The sequence below is a fragment of the Acomys russatus genome, chromosome 15 (genome assembly GCF_903995435.1).
Source record: "Acomys russatus chromosome 15, mAcoRus1.1, whole genome shotgun sequence".
Taxonomy (NCBI): domain Eukaryota; kingdom Metazoa; phylum Chordata; class Mammalia; order Rodentia; family Muridae; genus Acomys; species Acomys russatus.
The window spans coordinates 59,314,319-59,338,356 of NC_067151.1; the positions used below are offsets into that span (position 1 = coordinate 59,314,319).

The 24,038-nt window shown below is 35.6% G+C and overlaps 1 protein-coding gene across 1 annotated transcript in view; it reads left to right on the forward strand.

The window, feature by feature from the left end:
• The window catches only part of Lrba (LPS responsive beige-like anchor protein), a 540,702-nt gene that overhangs the window by 140,297 nt on the left and 376,367 nt on the right, over positions 1-24,038 (forward strand). Inside the window, exon 35 of the mRNA XM_051157393.1 lies at positions 20,909-20,973. Coding sequence (XP_051013350.1) covers positions 20,909-20,973 — 65 coding nt within the window. The remainder of the gene's footprint in view (positions 1-20,908; positions 20,974-24,038) is intronic.

The window sequence follows — 24,038 nt, forward strand, 5'->3', positions numbered from 1 at the left end:
TTATATATCCTGTGAAGTTTTGTTTTCTGTTTTTCAAGTAAATAAGTGAATGTTTTTATTGAGAGTTTTTTTTCCTGTAGTCTTTCTAAAGTGGTATCATGCTGGTAGTAAATTCCTCTACTTAAAACTTTAAAATAGCCTTTTTTAATAGGAAGGGTATTGCTTTAGAGGTCAAAGGTGTTGACCCATTTCAACACCTTTGACCTTCATTTACAACTCTCATGGTTTACTTGCCTAACGAATAAGGATAATACAAAATTAATGTTTCTTTGCATCGATTTATTCATTTTAGTGCCTATGTTGCCAAATTTGTTTAGACTGTGCTGATGGACATTTCATGAATACAAATTAAAGAATCATATAAGGTGTGAAAAATCAATACTGTGTGTTATCAAGAAAGTGCAATAAGAACAATTACTCCTAGAGATTATAGCTGATGGAATTTTACAATGAACTGCTAAGGAGCAGTTACATTGCTTAAAGGGCTTATTATTCTTAGATTTCGTGAGTGTTCTTTGTGTAATTTACCCACTTTCTTTAGAATAATCCTCCCAAAGCTTCCTTGGTAACTTTTCTCCTTGAGCCATCTGATTTTAAATAACTGACGGTGTATTTCCTGGATGGAAGACAGCACATTCAGTTTTATATCTGCTTGGAACTACCTTTCCTTTAGTCCTCATGGTTTCTTCATACGATTATGGTTCTGTTGTTTATAGTGATAGAGTTGCTTCGTCTGTAAATTTTGAGAGTGAAATTTCACCTTTTAGTTTAGGATTGAATTTGGTTTGGTACATAAAAGGTACTTCAAATGTAGCACCCTGTGTATTTGAAAGTCAGAAGCTTCAGGGATAAAGAATGACACATGATAACACCTATTTGTCATGGATGTCACAGTGCTGCTTAATGCTTATCTGATCAAATGGCATATGGAAATCACTTAGAGGAGCAAGTTTGAAAAATCAGAAATTCTCAGGGCCTTTGTTTGAATAACGTATCTTACTAGGTATTTGAAGTCCTCAGCACTTTTTTATGAGTTCCTCAAAAAGTCCCATGGCATCCCTACAAGATGTAACACAGTGTGAAAAATGATGTGAAAAATGAAGCTAGAATTAGCTCCAGATGGATACAGATTGTTCCAGGGTGATAATTACATTTTTCACTTTGAATTTTCCTAATTCAAAGAGGTCAACTTGGTAATCACAAAAGTGATTTATTTTGTTAAGAAGTGAACTGTCCTCTTCTACATGAAAGCTGAAGAGATATGAAATTGAATTTCAAGAGGACATTTTGCAGATACTGGGTGGAGATGTCTTGAGTTTGATTGATAATTTTTTTTACTGTGAGATAGGGTGGGATGTAAAAAGCTACCGTCTTGGTAAATTTTTAATTAATTTTTTAAGAGGAGATGGAGAGGATTGAGTGCCAAAGATCAAAAGATCAGGTCAAAAATCCCGTTTTAATCACATAAATAATGGGATATGCTTATGAACTTAACATCTGCAAATTTGATTTAGAACTTTACAAATTAGTTGGTGTTAATTTCATGGCAGTCAACCGTATTCTGATTATTTTTCTTGAGCCCATTCACAACTTATTTTCTTTTCAAAAATTTGAAGACAAGGTGTTTAACTGTATTTCATTACAAAATATCACTATGGTCTACATTTAAGTGGTAAGATCTGATCATATGTGATTTACTGTCTGTCAGTAGATAAAATAGATCACTATATACTTATTTAAAGCTTTGGCCAACATATTTCTTACTCTTTCCTTGTTACTGGTTGATTAAGCATCATTTCATAGTCTATGCTATGTTACAGTTAAGAAGCTCTCTTAATTTTTTACTTTTAAGTAAAATATTTTACTTTTAAGTAAAGGTTATTAAATTAATTCATACATTATATCCCCTATAAAATAACATAAGTACTAGGTAAGTTCGAAACACTGATATTTTATCTTAAAATTGATTAAGTTTTTCAGTGCTGGGGAATAAATCTTGGGTCTTGTACATATTAGGCAAGTGCTCTGCCATCGAGCTACACCCCAGCCCAAATTGCTTTCCTTAAAATATAACTACATTCAGTCTTCGAGGAAGTACATATTTCTAGACACAAAAAAGCTGATAAAGTTTTCAGCTATATTTCAAATTCAGTTTATCAAAAAAATACAACTTATTAATGCTGCCTGTTTGTTGTGTTTAGATATAAACGGGTTAAAAATGAATTTAAAGAAAATATTAAAAGAAAATGTTACTTCAGTGCTGTATAAAGTGCTTGTGTCTTCCTCAATTGGCATTAATATCATTTTTGAAAGAACTGACATTGCCTCCAAGGCCACTTTATAAAAGTGTTGTGTTGCTCATCCTAATTCAGTCTGACATGCATTCCAATAACACTACCTCCCTTCTTGGGTTTAAAGCTAAATTTATGACTGTGCATTGTGAAGTGCATCATTTAAAAATGGTTTCAACCCAAAACATCTAATAAATAAATAATGTGTATGGCTACTCAGTAGTAGACTTTGTAGACTAGAAATCATTCCATCGGATACTCAACAGTCCACTATCGGAGAGGGCTGTCAGATAAATCTTGTGGTAGCGGCATTCATGTCCTGTAAATCACATATTATTGTCTGAGCCTTCTGCCAGGTCATCTATTCTTTTCCCATTTATCAGAAATGCATACAGTATATAGAAAAACTAGCAGCACCATGTAGTCTGGCCTGGCATCCTGTCTGAGTTATTAATTAGCAGCAAAAGTTTATTTAAATGCTTATCCTGTTTTTAAAAAGTTTAAATCAGCATTAATATTTTTGGAAATATATTTTTTACATAAAGGTAATGATAAGGTTTGATGATTTTCACTCAACATTTCTGTTTTTTAGAGTTGGCATTTAAAAATTGGTAATAGTCACATAGCAGTCAGCATCATTTTATTTTTTTCAATCAGTTTTATGTTCATTTTTGTCTGAATATTAGTAGATGTTTATTCTTCTTTCTGTAATTTTCATTTTTTTCTAATAAGTTCAACAACTTTTCTATTTAGAATTTATCTTTCCAGATTCTTTGGTACTTAATGCTCTTGTCCAATGCTCTTGTTGTTGTCTTTTTAGTTCATAAACATTTCCTTCTCATCACCATGGTTGGCATCTGATTATGACTAGGCCACTCACACAAACAAGGCAATAACAGAAAAGCATGTCCTCCAGTGGGTGTCTGGTTTTTGAGAGGTGGGGCTTGAATGTCTTTCACTGTCATCTTGAAGTTCTTAAAGTTACCCAAACATGCCATCCTTTTTTCTACTCGGCACATGGTTTTCATTCCTTATTAGCTCCTAACAAAAATGATAACTTTTTGGTTTTGTTATTTTGAGATGGGGGTTAGACTAAAGTAGCTAAGGCTGCCTTGACACAAGTTGTCCTCAAACTTAACATCCTTCTGCCTCAGTCTGGAGTGCTTAGATTACTGATCTATATTGCCATACCTGGTTTACGCAGTGCTAAGGATGAAACCCAGGGCTTTCATGCATATTAGGAAAACACTTTACAGATTGAACAATGTATCCAGCCTTAAGTTAACAAGCCCCCACTCCCCAAATGAACTAGTGTTATAATTCATACCCTTTGGTCTTGCTCAGGTGTTAGTATAAAGTTAGAAACAGGTCAGAACACAGTTTATCTGTAGGAGATATATATCCATCTCCAATTATAGAGTTTAAATTTTGTTGTATACACAGTGTTATTTATTAAAGTCTTAAAGATGATAATCTGTGATGCATATCTGAACAGAAAATTTTATTAAATGTTTGTTAAATAAGTAAGGAATATTATTAGCAATAGCGTTTTGTTTTGATTTGTTTTGGTTTTTGTCTCTTCGGAGAGAGGGATGTGGGTTTACACAGGGCCTTGCTTCATGTCTCAGTCTGACCTGAATCTTGTCATCCTCCTGCCTCAGTCCTCTACCAGTAGAGTAGTAATGCAGCTAACGACTGCTTTGCTTGTGAAGCAGCCAATTCTCTATACAGTGAAAAATCTTTGTGCGTGTTTACTTTGTAATAAAAGTACTTTTTAAATATATGTGTTTGCTTTTACTGTGAAGTAGGATAAAATTAACTTTAATTTCATTAGCTTTTGCCCGTTGTCAGTTTTTAGGCTGTCTGCCCCCAACAGTAGGTTCACAGATTAAATGCAAAGGTTGAAGTTAAATCGATACACTTAAAAGCTGTTTTAGCATTTATATTCCATTTTTTCTTTTATTAAACAAAAGTTGGGAGCAGAAAACAAGTTCTTGTCCCTTTTTTTTTTCTTCAGTACATATTAATGACAACAGCTGTACAAACATTTACTAGATTGATAGATTAGTATACTTGTCTATTTAGATAAGTTGTACTCATTCATAATATTTTTTTTTTTTACTTAAAATTTTTTTATTTAGTTATTTATTCACTTCACATCCCAGTTGTAGCCCCCTCCCTCCTTCTGGTGCCTCCCTCACCTCCCTCCTTCCTTTTCCCCTTACCCCCCTCCTCTGCCCCTCAGGAAAGGGAAGTCTCCCTCATCCACTGCACTAACCCACCCAAACTTGTGTTTTAAAGTCATTGGAAAGTTTCTCTCTAACAAGTAGAGAACATCTTACTCAGGAATTTTTGTGTTCTAATCCTACTGTAATCTGAAAGACTAATTTGAATTCTTAATTCTTGCTGTACATTTTGAGTGCATATTACCTGATGAGCTTTAGGTTTTTGTTTAAAAAAAAAAAAGCAATGACTTCCTTTTTATTTTATGTTTTAGTTTTGGGTTTGTTTGTTTGTTTGTTTTTTCTTTGCTTTTTGATCTGTGGTCTCACTGTGTAGCCTAGGCTGGTCTAGAACTAGCTTTTGTTTCTCAAGTGTTGGGATTACAGGCCCGTGCCTCCGTGCTATCTCTTAGTGCCCTCTTGAGGAAATGTACAGATCCCTGTCTTTCCATCTCTCTGTCTCACAGGTGTATCTGTGTCTGTCTTCCCGTATGCACTAAGTCTGCGACCTTTAAGCCACTTCCCTGGCCTAAGTCTGTCATGCTTTTCCTTCATCAGACCTGATAAACAGCATGAGAAATCTTGAACCTCAGGTTCTTGAAAAAACACATTTATATAAGTAAATTCATATCTTGGTGTAGCTGAAAATTTGAAAATAATCATATTTAAGAAGAAGAAAATCACTATTTTCTTTCTTCATGCTCAAAGCCATTTGCATAGCAATAGATTTATAAGGTGTACTAAATGTTGAAACATAGTCTTTGACATACTGTAAATATTATATTTCCTTTGTAACCAACCTCTTTTACAAGGTAAATAGTTCTTTGGAGGGCAATTGATTTCCTTAAGAGTGGTTTATATGTACCATGGTCCAACCAGGATTAATATAGTTTTATATTTCAACATTTTTATTATGCTACTCTTTCCCTTTTGATGTTTTTATACCTCTTCCTTAGAATGTAATTTTTGAAAATTAGTGGGTATAAATTGACTATTTTTGAGCTTTTGTTATTGCCAGTATCTGTGCTCTTTTGATTGTTAATAGAATGAGAATCAGCAGCATAGTCCCTGCCATAAGGAACTGTGAGTGCTTTATCTGTGCAACTGTACAGTGATGGGAAGATAGGCATTCTCATTGAAGTGTTCAGAGCTAATTTAAATTTTGTGCAGTGTAAATGGTTGACCTTATAAGATGGTGCTAAACACCTTCCCTGCACAGATATGACATTTCTGAGAGCTACAGATGATAGTTGAATTGATCATAAAAAAATCTTAGAATCACTAACAATTAAAAAAAAAAGACATCAGCTTATTAACTAATTTATGCTTAATCACCACCCAATGTTTTTAATGGTTTCAAACTTTATAAATTAACTTTATATTTGAAGGTAGAAGCATGTTTTCATATAACCAGAACATACAAAAATCGAAGTAAATCAACTGTAAAGTATTATTGTTCGAGAGCAAAATGTGTCTTAAGATGTTTAAATCAAATGGTAGTTTGGTGAACATACACTATACATTGCTCCTTATTTACATTTTGAAGTAGACTTTACTTTGATATTAATTAAAGTGCTTTTTACAGCGAAAGAAAAACATAATTTTATGTTACATACTGGGTTTAATTTGAAATATAGGCGTCCTGTTGCTTCACCAGCACACTAGGGTTTAGAAAACACAACTTTGAAAGGTACATTTTGTTGAATGGGCAGTACACCCTGTGGCTTGGCAGTCTAGTCAGAAGGATGAGACCATGCTGACTATGTAACGACATCTTTGAACATTATTCTCAAGGGTGGTAAATGCAAAACAAAGTAATATCAACTGGCACTTAATTCTGCAAGTTCCCTGCTGATTGGGGTATTCAGTGAAATGGAACTCTTCCTGACAGGAAGTCAGCTTGTGAGTATGGAGACATTTGAAAATAGAGTGTGCTTTAACTCGACTCCCTGCTGTTTTACAACTCCTCTTTTAAAATTTGGATTAAGAAGAGAGGAAAAGGGAGGGACACAAACGGGAATATCCAGGGTATGGCATTTCTCTTTGACTTTAACGTAACTGGGAGTACAGGTCGGTGTCTGCTTTGTAGTTGTCCTTGCTCGCTGCTCACCTTCCTACTGCAACTCTAAACCGCTCTGCTAGTTGTGGCATTACAAAAGCGGAGCTTAAAACTGTAGTTTGAAGTTTTCTTTGTTTAGCCTCAAATCCTTTGATGACTTCTTAAAGATTCAAGTACAATATTTTTATACAAAGTATACTTCTGATACACCAATGGATTTCAGTCAGAGTAGTTAATTAAATTTAGCCTTTTCAGCCTTGTAGGATCCTGGTTTACTTATTGCTTGTCTTTAAACTATTTGCCCTGCTTGACTAGCTTTGAGATAAGATTGCTATTTAGTGTATTGTAGTACCTTCGCAGGTACAGTTAGAGCATTCTGCAAGCATTCCATCTACTGTCTCTTTATAGTGCCTACTTTTTGATCATGCCACTATCTTATAACATGAAAGTTTACAAGTTACAGTATGATGCTAACAAAATACGGAATTTGAACTTTGACTTAGGCTTGGCTTAGCCTAGAACCCTGAAGCTAGTTATTTGCTTTTCAGGTAGGAAAAAAAGTTCCTAAATTGTGAGTTGAGACAGTATTGAGGTCATTGTTGTCCTCGTTTTGAGTTTCATGGGACAGTTTTTGAAAGAAAAGATTGAGAGTGGAAAATGCCATGATGACTGATTTTTTTTTTTTAATATTCATAAGCATTTTTTCCTCCTGTTAATGGATAACAAATAACCTTGAGTGAATCAATTTCTTTTAAATTCCAAAGACTTGGTTTATCAATAAGTGCTATGAATATACTGAGATCTTGTTAATATTTATAAAAAATTATAGAACTGCTCATAGAAGAAAGTAGGTTACAGTTAAAATTATTAGTGCTTTCTTGAGTTTTCAGCACACAGAATCTTCTTCCATTCATCTGTATTTTCAGTGGCTGTTTTTCCTTTCAGGAAGTTGTTTATGCCTTATATCTTCATCTCACAAAGTGAAATAACACTGTTATTTTCATCTCTGTGATTATTGTATGTTTTTATAACTATATGTCCTGTTTAACCTGTTTTCATCTTGAACCATAAAGCATTAGCTTTCATTGTAGACAACACTTGGGTCGTCACATTGGCTTTTCTCTATATGCTGCGCAGGTGGTTCCATCACTCTCTATCCTTTTCGTAAGGAATGCTCCTCCTAGGAAAGCGGGCTCAGTGTGCCAAAATGCAGGGAACATCTGCAGGTATGAGGCACCTGAGTCTTGAAGCTCTCCTTTGTAAACTTTAGTTCTTCTTATGTTTACCACTTTTATTTTAACATAGTTCGTGTTTAATTTAATTCACCATTTTCAAAAGTTTAAAATTTTCTGAATATATCATTATCATTAAAATTTTCTGTTATATGATGATTCTCAACTTAGTTTTGTCAGGATGGAAAAAGGACACATTTCATTGGAGAAAGTTACCCTAAGAGTCAGAATCTGGCTTTGAAAACTGCTAAGTACACAAGGTGACAGATTTGTTGTCTATCAATTGATCTCACCACTTGAACTATATATACTTACCAAAACAGAACATTTTACATATAAATACATGCAATTAAATGCATATAACTTTGAGCATCATGATGAGACAGAAAAAGCTCCAGATTTAAGAGAATCAGATTTTCAATTTACTTATGTGCTATGGAAGTCATGTTGTAGGTGGAAAAATGGCAGATGTCATGATGTCTCTGCAAAGCATGCCTTAGGACTTCTGTGCCAAACTAAGTGTCAGCTGACATCTTAGTACGTGAATGATAAGTATTTGAAGATTACTGAATCTTGCTCCTTTTCACAACCAAATTCGTTAAACGTATGATTAACCAGTGTGTTATAGCTTAACACCTATAAGAAATTATTATTTCCTTTATGTTTCTTATATACTCTATGCTTGAAATCCAAGACCATAGTTTTATGGGTATATAGTATGATTTTCAGATAACTTTAGTTATGAAGATGTATCGTTTCACAGCATAAACATAAATCTTAATTGCTTACAATGAATTCTAACCAAATGTGTGTGTTTTTACATTTATTCTTTATTTGAAATTTCACTTGAACACTGAATTAAAATCTCATTTTATATTAACCTTGACAGCTTTTTTTAATGAATTACACAGTATACATTTACGGTAGTTAGTGTGCAGAATAGATGACTCCAAATAGTTAAACAGCAGGAAACTTTTCTGCTTTTACTTAAAAACTGCTGTTTTCTGTATGGGTTTATTTACCACATGTTTAATTCTTAATGCTGTGTGCTGTGGGACTGTGCATGCAAAAAGCAGCATGCGGAGCTCTGCCTCTAAGCCTATGGCTGTTGCTTGCTATGCAGTAATAGAGGCACTATTTTATTGGGTTACTTGTAATTAACTTCAGCACTAGACATCCATATAAATCATTGGTAATCTGTTTTCTTTAGATTTTTTTTAGAAACTGAGTTAATGTACTTGTTTCTGTTGTCTTTTTACATATGGATTGAGGCTGTAAACATACATGTGCATTGGAGAAATGATTGAGGCAAACTAATGAATTTTATATAACATTTATATAACAGTTTGTAAAGATTTGTTACTTGAATAAATATTCAGTAGTAACATTGTTTTGTTGTAATACTTAATATATAGTGATTTTTATTCTCCCAAAGCTAAAAATGTCTACACATTTGAACAGTTAAAGTGATGGCAATATTAATTAGAAAATATTTATGCTTTTTATATTAAAAAATTCCGGCAAAGTAAAGACATCCAAATATATCAATTTCTGTGAAGTCTATTTTAAGCAGTTTAGGTTTAAAGATTCAAACTTTCATATATTTTCTTTTGCATATGTTTGATGAATACCTCTTTATATATATTGACTGAGATTTTATGTTAATTTATGCTCATACCTTGTATGATATTTAGTTTATAATATAATTAAACTTACAGAAATACACCTTTTAAGAAAATTAAGTCTAAAGAAACATTTCTGTATGTAGATATATATCTGGCTGAGTTTAAGGTAATAGTGTATGTTAATCCAAACCAAATTTTAGAAAAGAAACAATGACTGCATGTGGAGCATGCTTGTAAATCTGTAGGAGAGGCTTTAGAGACCCGAGAGTTCATTTAATTCACTTCTATGATTCTAAAGCCTTTATTTGATCACTGTGAGATGAATGTTAAGTGTCCTGAGGTGGAGATGGGAGCCACGAAGAATGGACCGACCCTGAAACTAATGCTTTAAAAAATAACTTGATTGGTAAATACTCTTTATTACATTGAGTACATTAGATAACTTTAAAAATGTTTAAAAAATAATTAGCTGTTTTATATAGTTGTAATAGATGTCTTTCATGCTCTCCCTCCAGCAGTCTTTAATGAACCCGCCTTGTAATTTCAGTGCAGGCTTTGAGATTCCCCGAAGACTTGACTTCAGACCTCAGAGGGCACGAGTTGCCATATGTCTGGAGAAGCAGAGTTGCCAGGCAGACTGACCATGTACTAATAGGACACATTTATGTAGCTCCTGAGTGTGGAGTCCTGATAGTCTTAATGATGATCATCTGTTGGGAGCTTAAAGCCAGAAAGGGTTTGGACAACTGCTGTTTGTATTGAGCAGTGAAAGATATTAACAAAGTTGAACTGAATGGGAAGTTATTAGAAAAATCATTATTGATAGAAGAATAATTTTTAGACGTACTTGAAAATAAATTAGGATATACTTATAATAAATAGCTGTTTGGTTATATGTTATCCTCACCTTTTGCAGCTTAAAAATTGTATAGTTTATAATTCCATAAATATTTACTTATAAAATATCCATTTTTTGCATATAGAGCTCCATTTGGTATTATTTTTGCGTAACAACTATAAAATTGAGCTGTTTGCTCAAATTTTAATATAATTAATTTTCTCTTACTTTTAAATTTATAGTTACTTGGACATCTAATTTCATTTACTCATTGAACCATACTATGCTTTGACATATAAATGGGTTCACAAAAGTGAGACTGGTACCTTTCAAAGGGCAGCTACCTGCTTTTTACTGTCACCGAAGGACATTTTCTCTTAAGAGGAGATGGTGTAAGGCCTCTCCTTTACAGTTCTACTGTATTCTCTCCTGGTGTGTGCTTACGGTAGGAACAGCGTCGAGACAGATGCACTGTTGAGAGAGTGCTGACAACAGGCACACACTGTGGAAACGTCTCTGAACGCTTTCCTTGGGCACTGAAGGCTACTCTGTCCTTTTCAAGAAAAAGTTCTACCTCAGTTTGACCTTTAGCTTTATGTATGTTTTTCAGTTTTGTGCTCACACATTTTTGTCTTTAGTCAATATCTCATCTCTGATTTCTTTCTTTGACTCATGTTAGTGTTTCTCTTATCTCTTTTGGTCATTGGAACTATAGAAAATCCAGTTTGAATTTTTTTTTTTTTTAGAGGAAAAAAAAGCAATGGTAGGTAACTATAACATTAAAAAAATTAGTGTGGTCATTTAACTAAAAGTCCTAACCCTAGCACTGTGTCACTGAAATCCAGCTCCTCAAAACTCTGAGGCAGGAGGATTGCTTAAGCATTGCTTTTTTTTTTTTTAATAGGCTAGCCTAAGCAACATAGCAACAAACATGGGAACTTGGAGTGCAGTCTCTGATCTTCATTCCTTTTATATAAATCATATTTAATTCCAAAGTTCACAGCTTAATTTAATGGATAATATTTTAGTATCCACAGAAATAAAGGTTATATTCATTTAGTGGGTTAGAATATTTTTAGAAAAACAACAAATACTAAATAATTAGTTTATCACAACATTTGTATTTTCATAATTTTGTCATTGTTATTCATGAAACTTGCATGTTTGTTCAGTTATTTGGAGGCTTCCAGAATAATATGAGATAAATATCCATTGTCTACATAGGAAAATGTGCATATATCAAACGGGTTCATCTACTCAAATGCAGGTCTGAGAAGCAGCCAAGAACCCACCTGTGGCCAGGGATGCTGTACTGTGTTGCGTGTCTCCACCAGCTGAGGCCCAGTAGGGCGTCTATGGTGGTCTCAGGCACTGACAGAAGGCCTGCTCCTAATCATTGGGCTTGCTGGGTCAGGCATCCTAGGACCACTAGAGCATTTCTGTCTCTGTATGGCTAGTGGAGTGTTTTGGGTCCTCTCCCTTCTTTTTGCTCTGTCCTGCTTTAGCCTGCCGGAGCTTGTTCTTGAATCCCCATCTCAATACAAGTTATTGAAACTATTGTGTGCTCAGCACCTGTGCCACCCTGAGCTGTTGGAGAACCTGTCCCACCTAAGACAATGGCATCCTACCTACTGCAGCATGTCCACGGCGATTCCTTTCATTAGTTATAAAGAAAGAAGCTGTATGGAGATCACAGTAGGTGTTCATCTGGCCCATAGCCAGTGTAGCATACTAAACAGATACATGCCATTATGCCAGTGAACAGTCTTTTATTCAAAAGACAGCCTATGAAACTGGTAAAGTTATAGGCTAGAGAGATGGCTCACTGGTTAAGGGTACCGACTGCACTTCCAGAGGACCAGGGTTCAGATCCCAGCACCCACATGGCTGCTCATTCTCACATAGACATACTTGCAGGCAAAATACCAATGCGCATAAAATAAAGGTAAAAAAGAAAACCCTGAAAAGTGGTAAAGTTAAATCACCTTCATTTTGTATAAATATCAATTTTTTTTTTTTTTTCTGTTTTTTGACAATTAAACTTTATTATACAACCCAACTAGCTTACACAAGAAGGAGAAAAGGTTAAAGGGACAAAAGAGTGAACCTTCCAGTATCCATTCCACAGGATGGGTCCTTAGGTGTCTCTCTGGCCTGCGTGCTGGTCCGGCCTGTTCGCTGCTCCACACGCGCCCAAGCCTGGGCTGAACCTGTTGTTCTAAATATCAATTTAAGAACAAAAAAATCATTAAAAGACAAGGCAACCTAATACCCTTCCCCACAGAATAACAATATCTCTCAGCCAGTAGAACTCAAAGAAAAGGAAAAATGTCAGCTGTCTCAAATAAAAAAGATTAAAAGTCAACTTCAAGGAAACTCAGCAGATACAAAGGAGTACAGATAATTTAGTAAAGTAGGAAATGTTTAATTCCATGAAGAGAAATTCAGCAGTGAGACAGACTCCATAAAATAATTAAACGTCTTAGAACTCAGTAACTGAAATAGAAATACAATTGAGATAGCTGGCAGTAGTCTCAGACTACTAGAAAGCAGAAGAGTCTCAGAGTTCAAGGGCTACCACTGAAATACCAGTCAGATTAATCATCAAAGAATGAAGAATGACTGTGGAACCTGTGAAAATGAAATTCCTCTTAATGTGGTAAGAGAGTAAATTGCCCATTTTCTCTATTCTTACTCAACACAGAAATAGAAATCTTAGCCAGAAGTCAAGAGAAAGAAATAAAGGACATCTGAATAGAAAGTGATGTAGTGACACTGTTAGCTGATGACGTAATTTTACATGCACAAAACTCAAATAATATACCAAAGGTTTATTAGAATTTATAAAATATTGTAGGGCACAAAATGAACACAGAAAAATCATGCTTAGAAATCAATTGCATTTCAAAATGGGTACCATAAATAAAATAGAAAAGAAAAACTAACAATAAGCTTAACTCAATAAAAATTTACAAATCATTGGTTAAGAAAGAGGCCACCAATATCTAGAGAGGCATTTTTTGTTCATTTGTTGTTAAAAAGAACTAGGTGTCCACACTACTCAAAAGGATGTGCACATTATATTTTTTATTCGTAGAAAAATATAAAAGCAGTCCGAAAATTGACATGGAACCCCAGTACACAGTAATTAGCCATGGTTAGTCTTGTGTAAAAAGACCATAGCTGAAGACCTGATAATAACTGACCTGCAATTCACTCAAGGTTATTGTGTCCAGAGTAGCACACTCTTGACTTTAAAATTGGCACAAATGTCAGTGAAACAAAGTAGAGAGCCTACACAGCTACAGTGAATTGATTTTTACCAATAATAAAGACATATTGGAGAAGACTGTTTTGGTCAGTAATCAATATTAACAAAACTGGATATTAGTTTCTAGACAGATTCAAGTAGACATCTGTTTGGTGAGATGTACAAAAACCCACTCAAAATGGGTCCAGAACCTAAATATAATACTTGCAACCAGTGAGTTGCCATTAGAGAATATAGCAGACACTTGAATATTTGTGTACAATGCTCTTATGGGGGAGAATAAAAGGGCAGCTAACCAACAAAAAGAAAAAAAAAAACACTAGAGAAATATAATTTTCTCAAATCACAAAGCCTATTGTCAAGAGAAACAGCGAAGGGGGAAGAGATGACATATGTAGTAAGAGAAAATGTTTGCAAATTATTATCTGACAGTAGATTAGCATTTTTAATATATGATGAATTGTAAGAAACTGAACAGCAACTAGAAGTATAAACACTAAAATCATCTAAGTAAACTCTTATAATCTCAGCACCTGGAAGGTAGAGGCAGGAAGATGAGGAATTCCATGCCAGCTTTTATCAAATAAAGTATTTAGTGCCAACCTTGGCACTTACTTGTTTCAGCAAAATAGAAAGACTAAAACAAAAATTAAGTCATTGAAGAAATTCACAAATTAGTTGAATAGATATACTTCAAGAATAGATAGGCCAACTTCTAAAAAGTATTGAAAAATACTTAGGTTATTCTCATCATGGAAAATACTCAAAAAGTTAAAAGATAGCTTAGAAGTAATGTAGGTCACAAAATAAGATGGTACTGCAGTGATTTGACTGATAAGTTCTCAAATTAACTCGATAGGGAAAATTACATAGAATGAGTCTGGTCAAAATGTGACCTGAATTTATGTGGTTTTGAACATGTTAGTTTTTAGGAATTGCTTTTATCTTTTAACCTTCTTAACCTGTAAAATATAGGCACAGTCATGTGGTACTTTCAAGACGTATGTTTTATGACATAATTTTTAGAAAACTGGAGTTCATCTCATGAAGTAAGAAGTCTAAATTATTTTAAATGAATAATTAGTATGTTGGTTTATTTATTTTTAATTTTTTTGAGGTGTATAGGGAAGGAACAATGTAATGTCATTAGTAAGACTTTATTTTCCTTAGAAAAACCTTCTTTTCCACCAAAACACACGCTTGACGTTTTCTTGAGTGGTAGTCTCCACAAATGTGCTCATATTTGCTGTCACTGCATTAGTAACCTAAGATTGTATCTTAGTAAAAATTGATTAGGCAACAGCTATGGTCCTCGGATGTGATAATCAATTAAATATAGCTTAGGCACAGGTATGAAATTATTGACTCATCTCTTTTGAGTCCTTCCTCCTGAAAGTGCTCAAGTGTGTTTGAAATTACTTACTTGCATTAGTGGTTGGATTTGAGGCTTTTAACGTGTTTTTATCAGGACCTCTGGGGAAAGGATAACCAAGACCTTTAAATGTGCTGTGCATTTTGCATCACTGTATAATTGTAAATACTGTGATGAAATATTGAAATGATCATGAAAGATGATGACCATTAAGCTTTTCTTTTAAGTATTAAAACTCACTAAAGGTTATATTGAGCTGTGGTTTATAAAATTGTTTAGACTAACGCCTTGTTGATAATTGTTTCTGAGTGGAGAAAAATCCCTTCAGATACCATGATTAATGAATATTTTTTTTAGTTTTGTCAACTTCCACAACTTACTGTAGAGAGTGTTTTATTGTACAGAAAATGTATTGGCTTTAAACATTGTGATTGTAAAAAAAAAAAAAAATGAAAGGATGTTTTCTCTTATGGTTCAACTTTCTTTTCATAAGCTTTTTTAATTCTGAAAAGAATTCATTGTCACTTATTATATTATTCCTTAACCAAAACAACAAACAAAAAGGATTTATAGATGCTTTCTGTATAAATAAGTAGCAAAGTAATATATAATTTTTGAGCATCTGCAAAAATTGTAATTCTCCAATTGTCTATGTACCTTCTTATTTTTCTGCTATTTTCAAAATATTTAAAAAATAATAAAGTAATAGTAAAGTAATATATTTTATTATAGCAATTTCATGAATAATATCATTAAAATTTTGCTCTGTGTGTGTGTGTGTGTGTGTTTGTTTCTTTTATATTTAGTCAGAAATGTAAACACCCACTTTATTTTTAAAGGTCTTTAAGACTAAGTGTATACTATTGTGGTCAATTATTTTTTTGTTCACCTTTCAACATAATTACTTGTTTGTTTATATAGTAATTATTTTGGAATTTAAAAAATAATTTATTAGTCTTTATTCAGATTACATGTCAATTGTCATCCCCTCGCTTGTATCTTCTAATTTCCACCCTCCCTCCCTCTTCTGCCCTATTCTCCTCTGCCAGAGGGGACCTCCTCCGCCACCATATGACCTGATAGCCTGCTTCCCCTTCCTCTGTGTGCCCACCAGGCCTCCCCACCAAGGGGAAGTGATCAAATTGGGGACATCAAAGTTCAAGTCAGAGGCTGTCCCTGCTCTCCCCACAGCTGTGGAGAATGAGCTATCCATTGGCTACATCTGAACAGGGCGTCAGGGTTTATTGCATGCATTGTCCTTGGTTGGTGCAACAATTTGTGAGGGCTCCCTGGATCCCGATCCACCAGCCTTGATGGTCTCCTTGTGGGGCTCCATAGCCCTCTGGGTCCCTCCACCCCCTTTCTTCTGTATCACTCTCAGCACTTCGTACCAGAGCATCTGTCCTGGCACCCCACTGGATGGAGTGTCTTTCTGGGTCAGGGTTACCTCACTCAGGATGATCATTTCTAGTTCCATCCATTTGCCTGCAAATTTCAAGATTTCCTTGTTTTTAATAGCTGAATAGTATTCCATTATGTAAATGTACCATTCTTGGGTTGAGGGATTTCTAGGTTGTTTCTAGATTCTGGCTATTATAAATAAAGCTGCTTTGAAAACAGCTGAGTAAATGTCCTTGTATGGTGGAGCCCCTTTTGACTATATGCCCGGGAGTGGTATAGCTGAGTCATGAGTTAGAGCTATTCCCAGTTTTTTGAGACAGCACCAGATTGATTTCCAAAATGGTTTTACCAGTTTGCACACCCACCAGCAGTGGAGGAGTGTTGCCCTTTCTCCACATCCTCACTGTCATGTGCTGTCACTTGAGGTTTTGATCTTAGCCATTCTGACAGGTATAAGATGGAATCTCAGAGCCATTTAGATTTGCATATCCCCTGTAACTAAGGACATTGAGCATTTCTTTACGTGTTTCTTGGCCATTCGATGTTCCTCTGTTGAGAATTCTTTGTTTAGCTCTGTATCCCATCGTTGCTTTGATAATACTGTTTTATCACAGCAATCGGAAAGTAGCTAAGACAATACCTGATCATGATTGATGTTTAATAAATGACAGGCATTATTTGCGAGACTGGCTGTGCTAGTTAGCGTTCATGTAAACTTCACACATACTAGAGCCATTTTAGGGGAGGGAACCTTAGTCGAGGATGTGCTTCCACTAGATTGTGCTACAGGCACACTCACAGGGCATTTTCTTGGTGATTGACATCCCACTCCTGAGTGCTGCCAGTCATGTGCTAGTGGGCCTGGGTTCTGTTTTTTATGTCAGGAATCAAGAATAACACTGTGTAGACCCATCCCTGGGCAGCATGGGAACCTCTAGCCTATTTTTTAATGGTCATTTTCTTTCTTTTTTTGTTATTAAACATATTTATTTATTCACTTTACACACCAATCACAGCCCCCTCCTTCTCCTCCCCTCCTCTTGGTCCTAACCTCCTATCCTGTTCCCCATTTACCCCTTCCCTTCTCCTCAGACACGGGAGCCCCAGCCCCTCAACCAACCCACCCCGACACATCAAGTTGTATTAGGACTAAGCATATCCTCTTCTACTGAGGGCAGACTACCAGTAGGGAAAAGTGATCCAAAAACAGACAACAGAGACCATGTCACAGACAGCACCTGCTCCACTGCTTGGGGGACATGGAGCCCAAGCTGCCCAACAGTTGTTCTGACGTCTAGGGCCAGCCATGCATGCTTGTTGGTCGGTGCTTCAGTCTCTCTCTGTAATCCTCATGGGCCTACGTTGGTCGACCCTGTTCATCTTCTCTGGAGCTCTTGACCCCTGTGGGTCCTCCTATCTTTTCTTTCTACTTTTCCACAAGACTCCTTGAGCTCTGTCTAATGTTAGGCATTCTGAGTTGTAGAACATGGATTCTCAGAGTCATTTTGATTTGCATTTCCCTGATGACTAAGGGTGTTGAACATTTCTTTTAAGTACTTCTCTGCCATTCGAGATTCCTCTCTTGAGAATTCTCTGTTTAGCTCTAATCCTCATTTTAAAATTGGGTTATTTGGTTTGTTGGTGTTTAATTTCTTGAGTTCTTTATATATTTTGGGTATTTGCCCTCTATTGGATGTAGGGTTGGTGAAGATCTTTTCCCAGTCTGTAGGCTGTCGTTTTGTCCTATTGACGGTGGGTGTTCTTTGCTTTGCAGCAGCTTTTCAGTGTCGTGAGGTCCCATTTATCAGTTGTTGATCTTAGTGCCTGAGCTGTTGGTGTGCTGTTCAGGAAGTTGTCTCCTATACCAATGAGTCCAATAATTTCCCCCACTATCTTTTCTACTAGATTTAGTGTATCTGGTTTTATGTTGACGTTTTTGATGCACTTGAACTTGAGTTTTGTGCAGGGTGATAAATATGGATATATTTGCATTTTTCTACATGTATACGTCCAGTTACACCAGCACCATTTGTTAAAGTGCTTTGTTTTTTTCATTGTATGGTTTTGGCTTCTTTGTCAAGTATGCTTGTCTAACTGGATGAAGTCAATTCTTGATTTTTTAAAAAAAAATCTGGTTTGTTTTTAATTTAAAAGAAAAGTACTATTTTGTTTGACATGCCAGGCTAAATTTAGGACACTATATATTTTAATTAGCTTTTTTTTGTTGTTGTTGTTACAAGTACTACTTTTAACATGTTTTCAGTCTAACTTCAGTAATGATATTTAAATGTTTTCTGGAATTTAAATGGCACATTTTATGATTTTATTTTTAGGTAAGAATCCATGTAGGCAAAAATAAATTAAAAATAGACTTTACCATCTTTTTGAAAATACAGACAAGAATATGTTTATGGTTTTTATCATGTGAAATTTGAATTATATAACAAATTCTCTTTGAGTTGAGTATAGTTTTGAATAATATGACATGATTTTTAATACAATATGATACTATCAAAGATAAAACACCTTTGAGAATAGTTTTATTTTAGCTTGACTATTGTGGCTCTGTGTTGAGTGAAAGTGAGGCGTGGGACTCTCTGTCCTGGATCTCAGGACTTCTCTATGATTTCTGTTTACTTTCATCTTCTTGCTAACCCTGTGAGAAGAAATGTGGGTGTGCTGTTTGCTCGTTCTCAGGGGAAAAAAAATTGTAGAATTCAATTCTTTTTAGTTAGACTACATGTTTGTTAATTTCATTTGGCTTTAAAAAAAAAGACCTGTAAGCTGGAGTGGTGGCGCACACCTGTAACCCCAGCACTCGGGACGCAGAGGCAGGCAGATCCATGTTAGTGCAAGGCCAGCTGCTCTACAAAGCGAGTCCAGGACAGCCAAGGCTACACAGAGATACCCTGTCTCAAAAAGCAAAAACAAACAAACAAACAAACAAAAAAAGAAAGGGCTGTAATGTAGATTGAAATGTCTCTTTTACACTTGGTTTGGTTTATATTAGTGAAAGGAATGTAGGGTTTCCATAGTCTGCTGCATGACAACTGTGACTTTTGAGAAAGTATACTATAGAATTCTTTTTCACTGATTTCTAAATGTTAATAAGCTGTAGAATAATAAAATGTACCTGAAATAGAAGTATTTAAAAATATTTACTATGACAAAGTGTAGTGTAACATTTCCAAAGACATACTCTATTTGTGTCAGGATGAAAAGTATTTTTTATGCCTTTCTTTTTTCTTAATAATGACATTGCTCTTTTCCCCCTTTGGCAAATCTAGTCATTAGATGCTTTTCCATGTCTCCTTGTTTTTCATTTTACTATGTATTTTCTATTAATATGATAATACAGACACCACAGGGGAAGACAGACGCATTCAGCACAGCCATGGCGTGCTGTCTTAGTCCTTACAGCTTCTTAGAACCCAGTCAAAGTAGAACAAAAGTGGTTACAAAAAAAAAAAAAAAAAAAAAAAAAAAAAAAAAAAAAAGAAAAGAAAAAGAAAAAGTAGAAGAGAAATGTACAGACTTATATGTCATTAATTTGAAATTACATGGAAGTTAAAACCCCACAAGTTCTTCATTTAGAAACATTATTTGGTTAATGATGAGCAGTGGTAACTAGCTGAATATAGTCTTTCATTTTAGATTTTAAGAAAAAACAAGAACAGTTGAAAGATACCATATAACTATAATACAAGGGACTGGAAGAGTTAAGAAAAAATGGTGGTGCACATCTTCAATCCCACACCTGGGAGCCAGAGGCAAGCAGAGGCAGGCAGATTTCTGTGAGTCTGAGGAAAAGCTAAAAAAAAAAAAAAATATCAGTTTTAAAAAGATGTGTACAAGTTTATGTAGATGCATAGAGCAAGATGGACAGATAAACGTGCAAACGTGAGCATATTCATTGGCACTTCTAAAACTTTCAGCTCATAATGGCACTTCTTATTGTATTCATGCTTATTTTATATAAATGTTGAGAGTAAGTTTAAAAGAATTCATTTGAGCATGCTTTACTGATTGATTTCCTTCCTAGGCTTTTTAATGGACATTGTTTTAGTGGATATAGTTAACATATAAATTTTTAATGGTTAATGAGTATAGTTAGAAATTCATACCACTTATTGCTAAGTTACATGCCAGTAAATTATAGTTTTCCAGTTTATGATTGGCCTATTCTTTATATTATTGTAGTATTTTGGGAGGAAGTATATTCTAGATTCTTAAGTGTTATACATCTCAATTCTTTCTTCATTATGGATTATCTTTTTAAAAATTATTATCTGTCCTTGGTGCTTTTTGCTGCTGTTGAACCTATCTCCTGGCTTTATCAGTTTAGTCGGTATGTAATGGTATGGCACAACTATGGCAAAGAAAATACAGACGCAAGTGTTCACTTAATTGAAATGTACCTTTCTATTTCAGCCTGTCTCCATGTTCACAGGGCTGCGTTGAGTCAGCAGCAGGCTTAGCATAAATTTTCCTTTAACCACTAAGGAAAATTGGAGTTGACATGGAAGATGTTTTTTGTTGTGGTATGAAAGAACTATTCTAAATATAATTTCCTCAATTATTTTTCACTGTTTTTTAGGAGTGGCAGAATTCCATTCAGAAGAATGCAGGCCTTGCTTTTATTGAACTTGTCAACGAAGGAAGGTAATTTATTTTATATCCTTTTATATTTTACTTAAAATATTCTTTTATTTTTTTCTATATGAACTGATAATTTGTGTTCTGAATTTGATTTTGAGTCAGTAATATTTTAGCACTTTTGTTTATTGATTACTAAAGCTATGCCAACTTGTAACAATTTTATATAATCTTCAAGGTTATATTGACAAAGTTTTATTTTCAGTAATTGTGTGTGGGGGTAGCAAAAATAAACTGGTATTTTTTATTTGTAGTATAATGAAATCATATATATTTCCAACTTCCTATAATGGTTTGTTTTTTTATTAGGATTTGATGTCTCTGTTTCTCTCTTATGTCATTGTCTGGCTATTAAGAGGAATAGCAAAGTTTAGTTTGTGTTATGATGTGTTGTTTTAAAAAATAAAAATCACAATCATTCGATCTTATCAATAAAGACTCAGGAACCAGATTCTGGGGGGAAACCTGCTAGCTCAGAGAAGCAGAGAAAGCAGCCAGCTGACATTCCTTCTCAGCTCATGTCTCAGAGGAAAAAGCACAAAAAACTCACTAGGTCAGCTGACAGCCCAGGAGGAAAAGACCAAAAAACTAAAAGCCAAAGAGCTTCCTAGCTCAAAGCCCAAAAGCCCAAAAGCCGCCTTCTTCTTCTTAGCCATGCTGTCTTAAATACTCTTCAACTCAAAGTCCCTCCTGCTCTTTCATCCCTGACAGCTGGGTTCTTGCTGTACCCCTTGACCTAGGGTTACCTTTATTAAATCCTGTTTGCAACAGCCTCTCGGATTAAAGGTGTGCGCTGGGGCTGGCTGAATCACATCTTAATCACTTGTTTACAATAAACCTGAAAAACTTCTATATGGCAAAGCACACCATCATTCAAAGTGTCAGGCTACCGACTGGGGAAATATTTTGCCAGCTACACATCCAACAGAGCACTAATATCCAACTTATATGAAGAACTGAAGGAAACTAGACATTAAGAAAACAAGTATTCCAAGTTTGAAAAATGGGGTACAGAACTAAACAGTATTTTCAAAAGAATAAACACAAATGGCTGAGAAACTCATAACTAAATGTTCAGTATCCTTAATCATCAGGGAGATACAAATCAAAACTACTTTGAGATTTCGTATTACAACAGAACAACTAAGATAAATAAAACAGACGGCACCTCTTGCTGGTGAGAATGCAGAGTAAGGGGAACACATGCTGGTAGAAATGCAAATTTGTGTAGCCCTCAGGGAAGAAGTGTGCTGGTTTCCCAGGAAGCTGGGTATTGATCCACCCCGCGACCCAACTGTACCACTCCTGGGCATATACCGAAAGGACAGTTGATCCTGCTACAGAGACCTCTGCTCAGCTATGTTCATTGCTGCTCACAATAGCTCACAATAATAACTAGAAATCGGAAAGAACCTAGATTTCCCTCATCAGTTGAATGAATAAAGAAAAGTGGTACATTTATGCAATGGAATATTACTCAACCATTATAAATATGAAATCAGGAAATTGGCAGGTAAATAGTTGGATCTAGATTAAATCATCCTGAGAGAGTTAACTCAGATCAAAAAAGACAAAAATAGTATGTATTCACCTATATATGAGTGTTAGTTATTGAGTTTTCGATAAGTTACAGTTTATAACCACAGAAGTTACATACAGAGTAAGGGAATGGGGGAGGGAGGAATCTCCTGAGGAAGCGGAAATAGAATTGCATGGATGAGGTGCGGGGACAGGAATGGGAAGAGCAAATGCATAAGGAAGGAGGAGTAGCAAGGGAGGGTGTTAGGGAAGAGACAGCTGACACTAATGGCCATCTGAGAGATCGTATGGAAAACTAGTGCAATAGTCTTGTAGAAGCCTCCTAGAATACATAGGTGTGTGAAGGTGATCTAAATGAAATTGCCAAATGATGGAGGGGACAGAGCCCCAACTAGACATCTCTCATCACCAAGTAAAGCTTCCAGTGCTGAGACTAGGTTACATCTAATAGAGTTTTTGGCCTAAGTGGTCCCATGGGCATTTCTTTCAACCCCTGTCCAGAAACTGACTGTAAGGCTATATTCTTGAAGACAACACCTATCGTACCCATTGAATATTGAGAAGTTGAGCTCATGCCTACCTAGAGCTTTCACCCCTATGTTCATGGAACCTGAAAGATACTCTGCATTTACCAAGGTGCAAAGCTAAATACCGATTGAACTATAAAGTCCTCTGATGTACAATGATGACCTGACTGCAAGATATCTTAGTGTGCCAGGCATGGTGGTGCACGCCTTTAATCCCAGCACTCGGGAGGCAGACACAGGTGGATCACTGAATTTCAAGCCAGCCTGCCTGATCTACAAAGTGAGTCTAGGACTACACAGAGAGACCATGTCTCGGGGGGAAAAAAGTGCTAGTGCAACATTAGCATAAATCTTATGGGAGTGACTGACCAATAGCTGATTGGATTTAAGTCCCGTTCCATGAGATGGAATCCAAGAACGGTGGCCAAGAGCTATAGACTAGACAGCCCAGGGACCTGGGGGATAACCAAGCACTTCTGTTCCGCTGAGGAATATAGCCATAAAATGACTCCTTACAGGATCCTGTTATAGTCATGGATCAGCTGGTGCTGAGCCACCATCATAGAATTATTCTCTTACAGTAGACCAGAACATATACAGGTACTTACATCTGGGCAATGTGCAGAGAGTGAGAGGCATTGGAACACTCAGTGCTAAATGGGCTCTCTCCATCACATCCCTCCCCTCAGGATTCAAAGAACCCTGTGGAAGAGGAGGTAGAAAGAGGTAGGAGGCAGAGGAGATAGAGGACATCCCATAGCAAGACAAACACGCGTGTGAACTCACAGAGACGGTGGCAGTGTGCACAGGATATCCTTAGTTCTGAATCAGATGGATTCCCAGCACTGAGAGAAGTAGACCCAAGCTGTAACCCAGAAGCTGTTGTATTTTATCAAAGGCTTTTTCTGCGTTGAATGAGTGATCATGTGTTTTTCTTCCTTTAGTCCATTTATGTGATTACATTTATTGAGTTTTGTATATTGAACCATCCCTGAATCTCTGGGA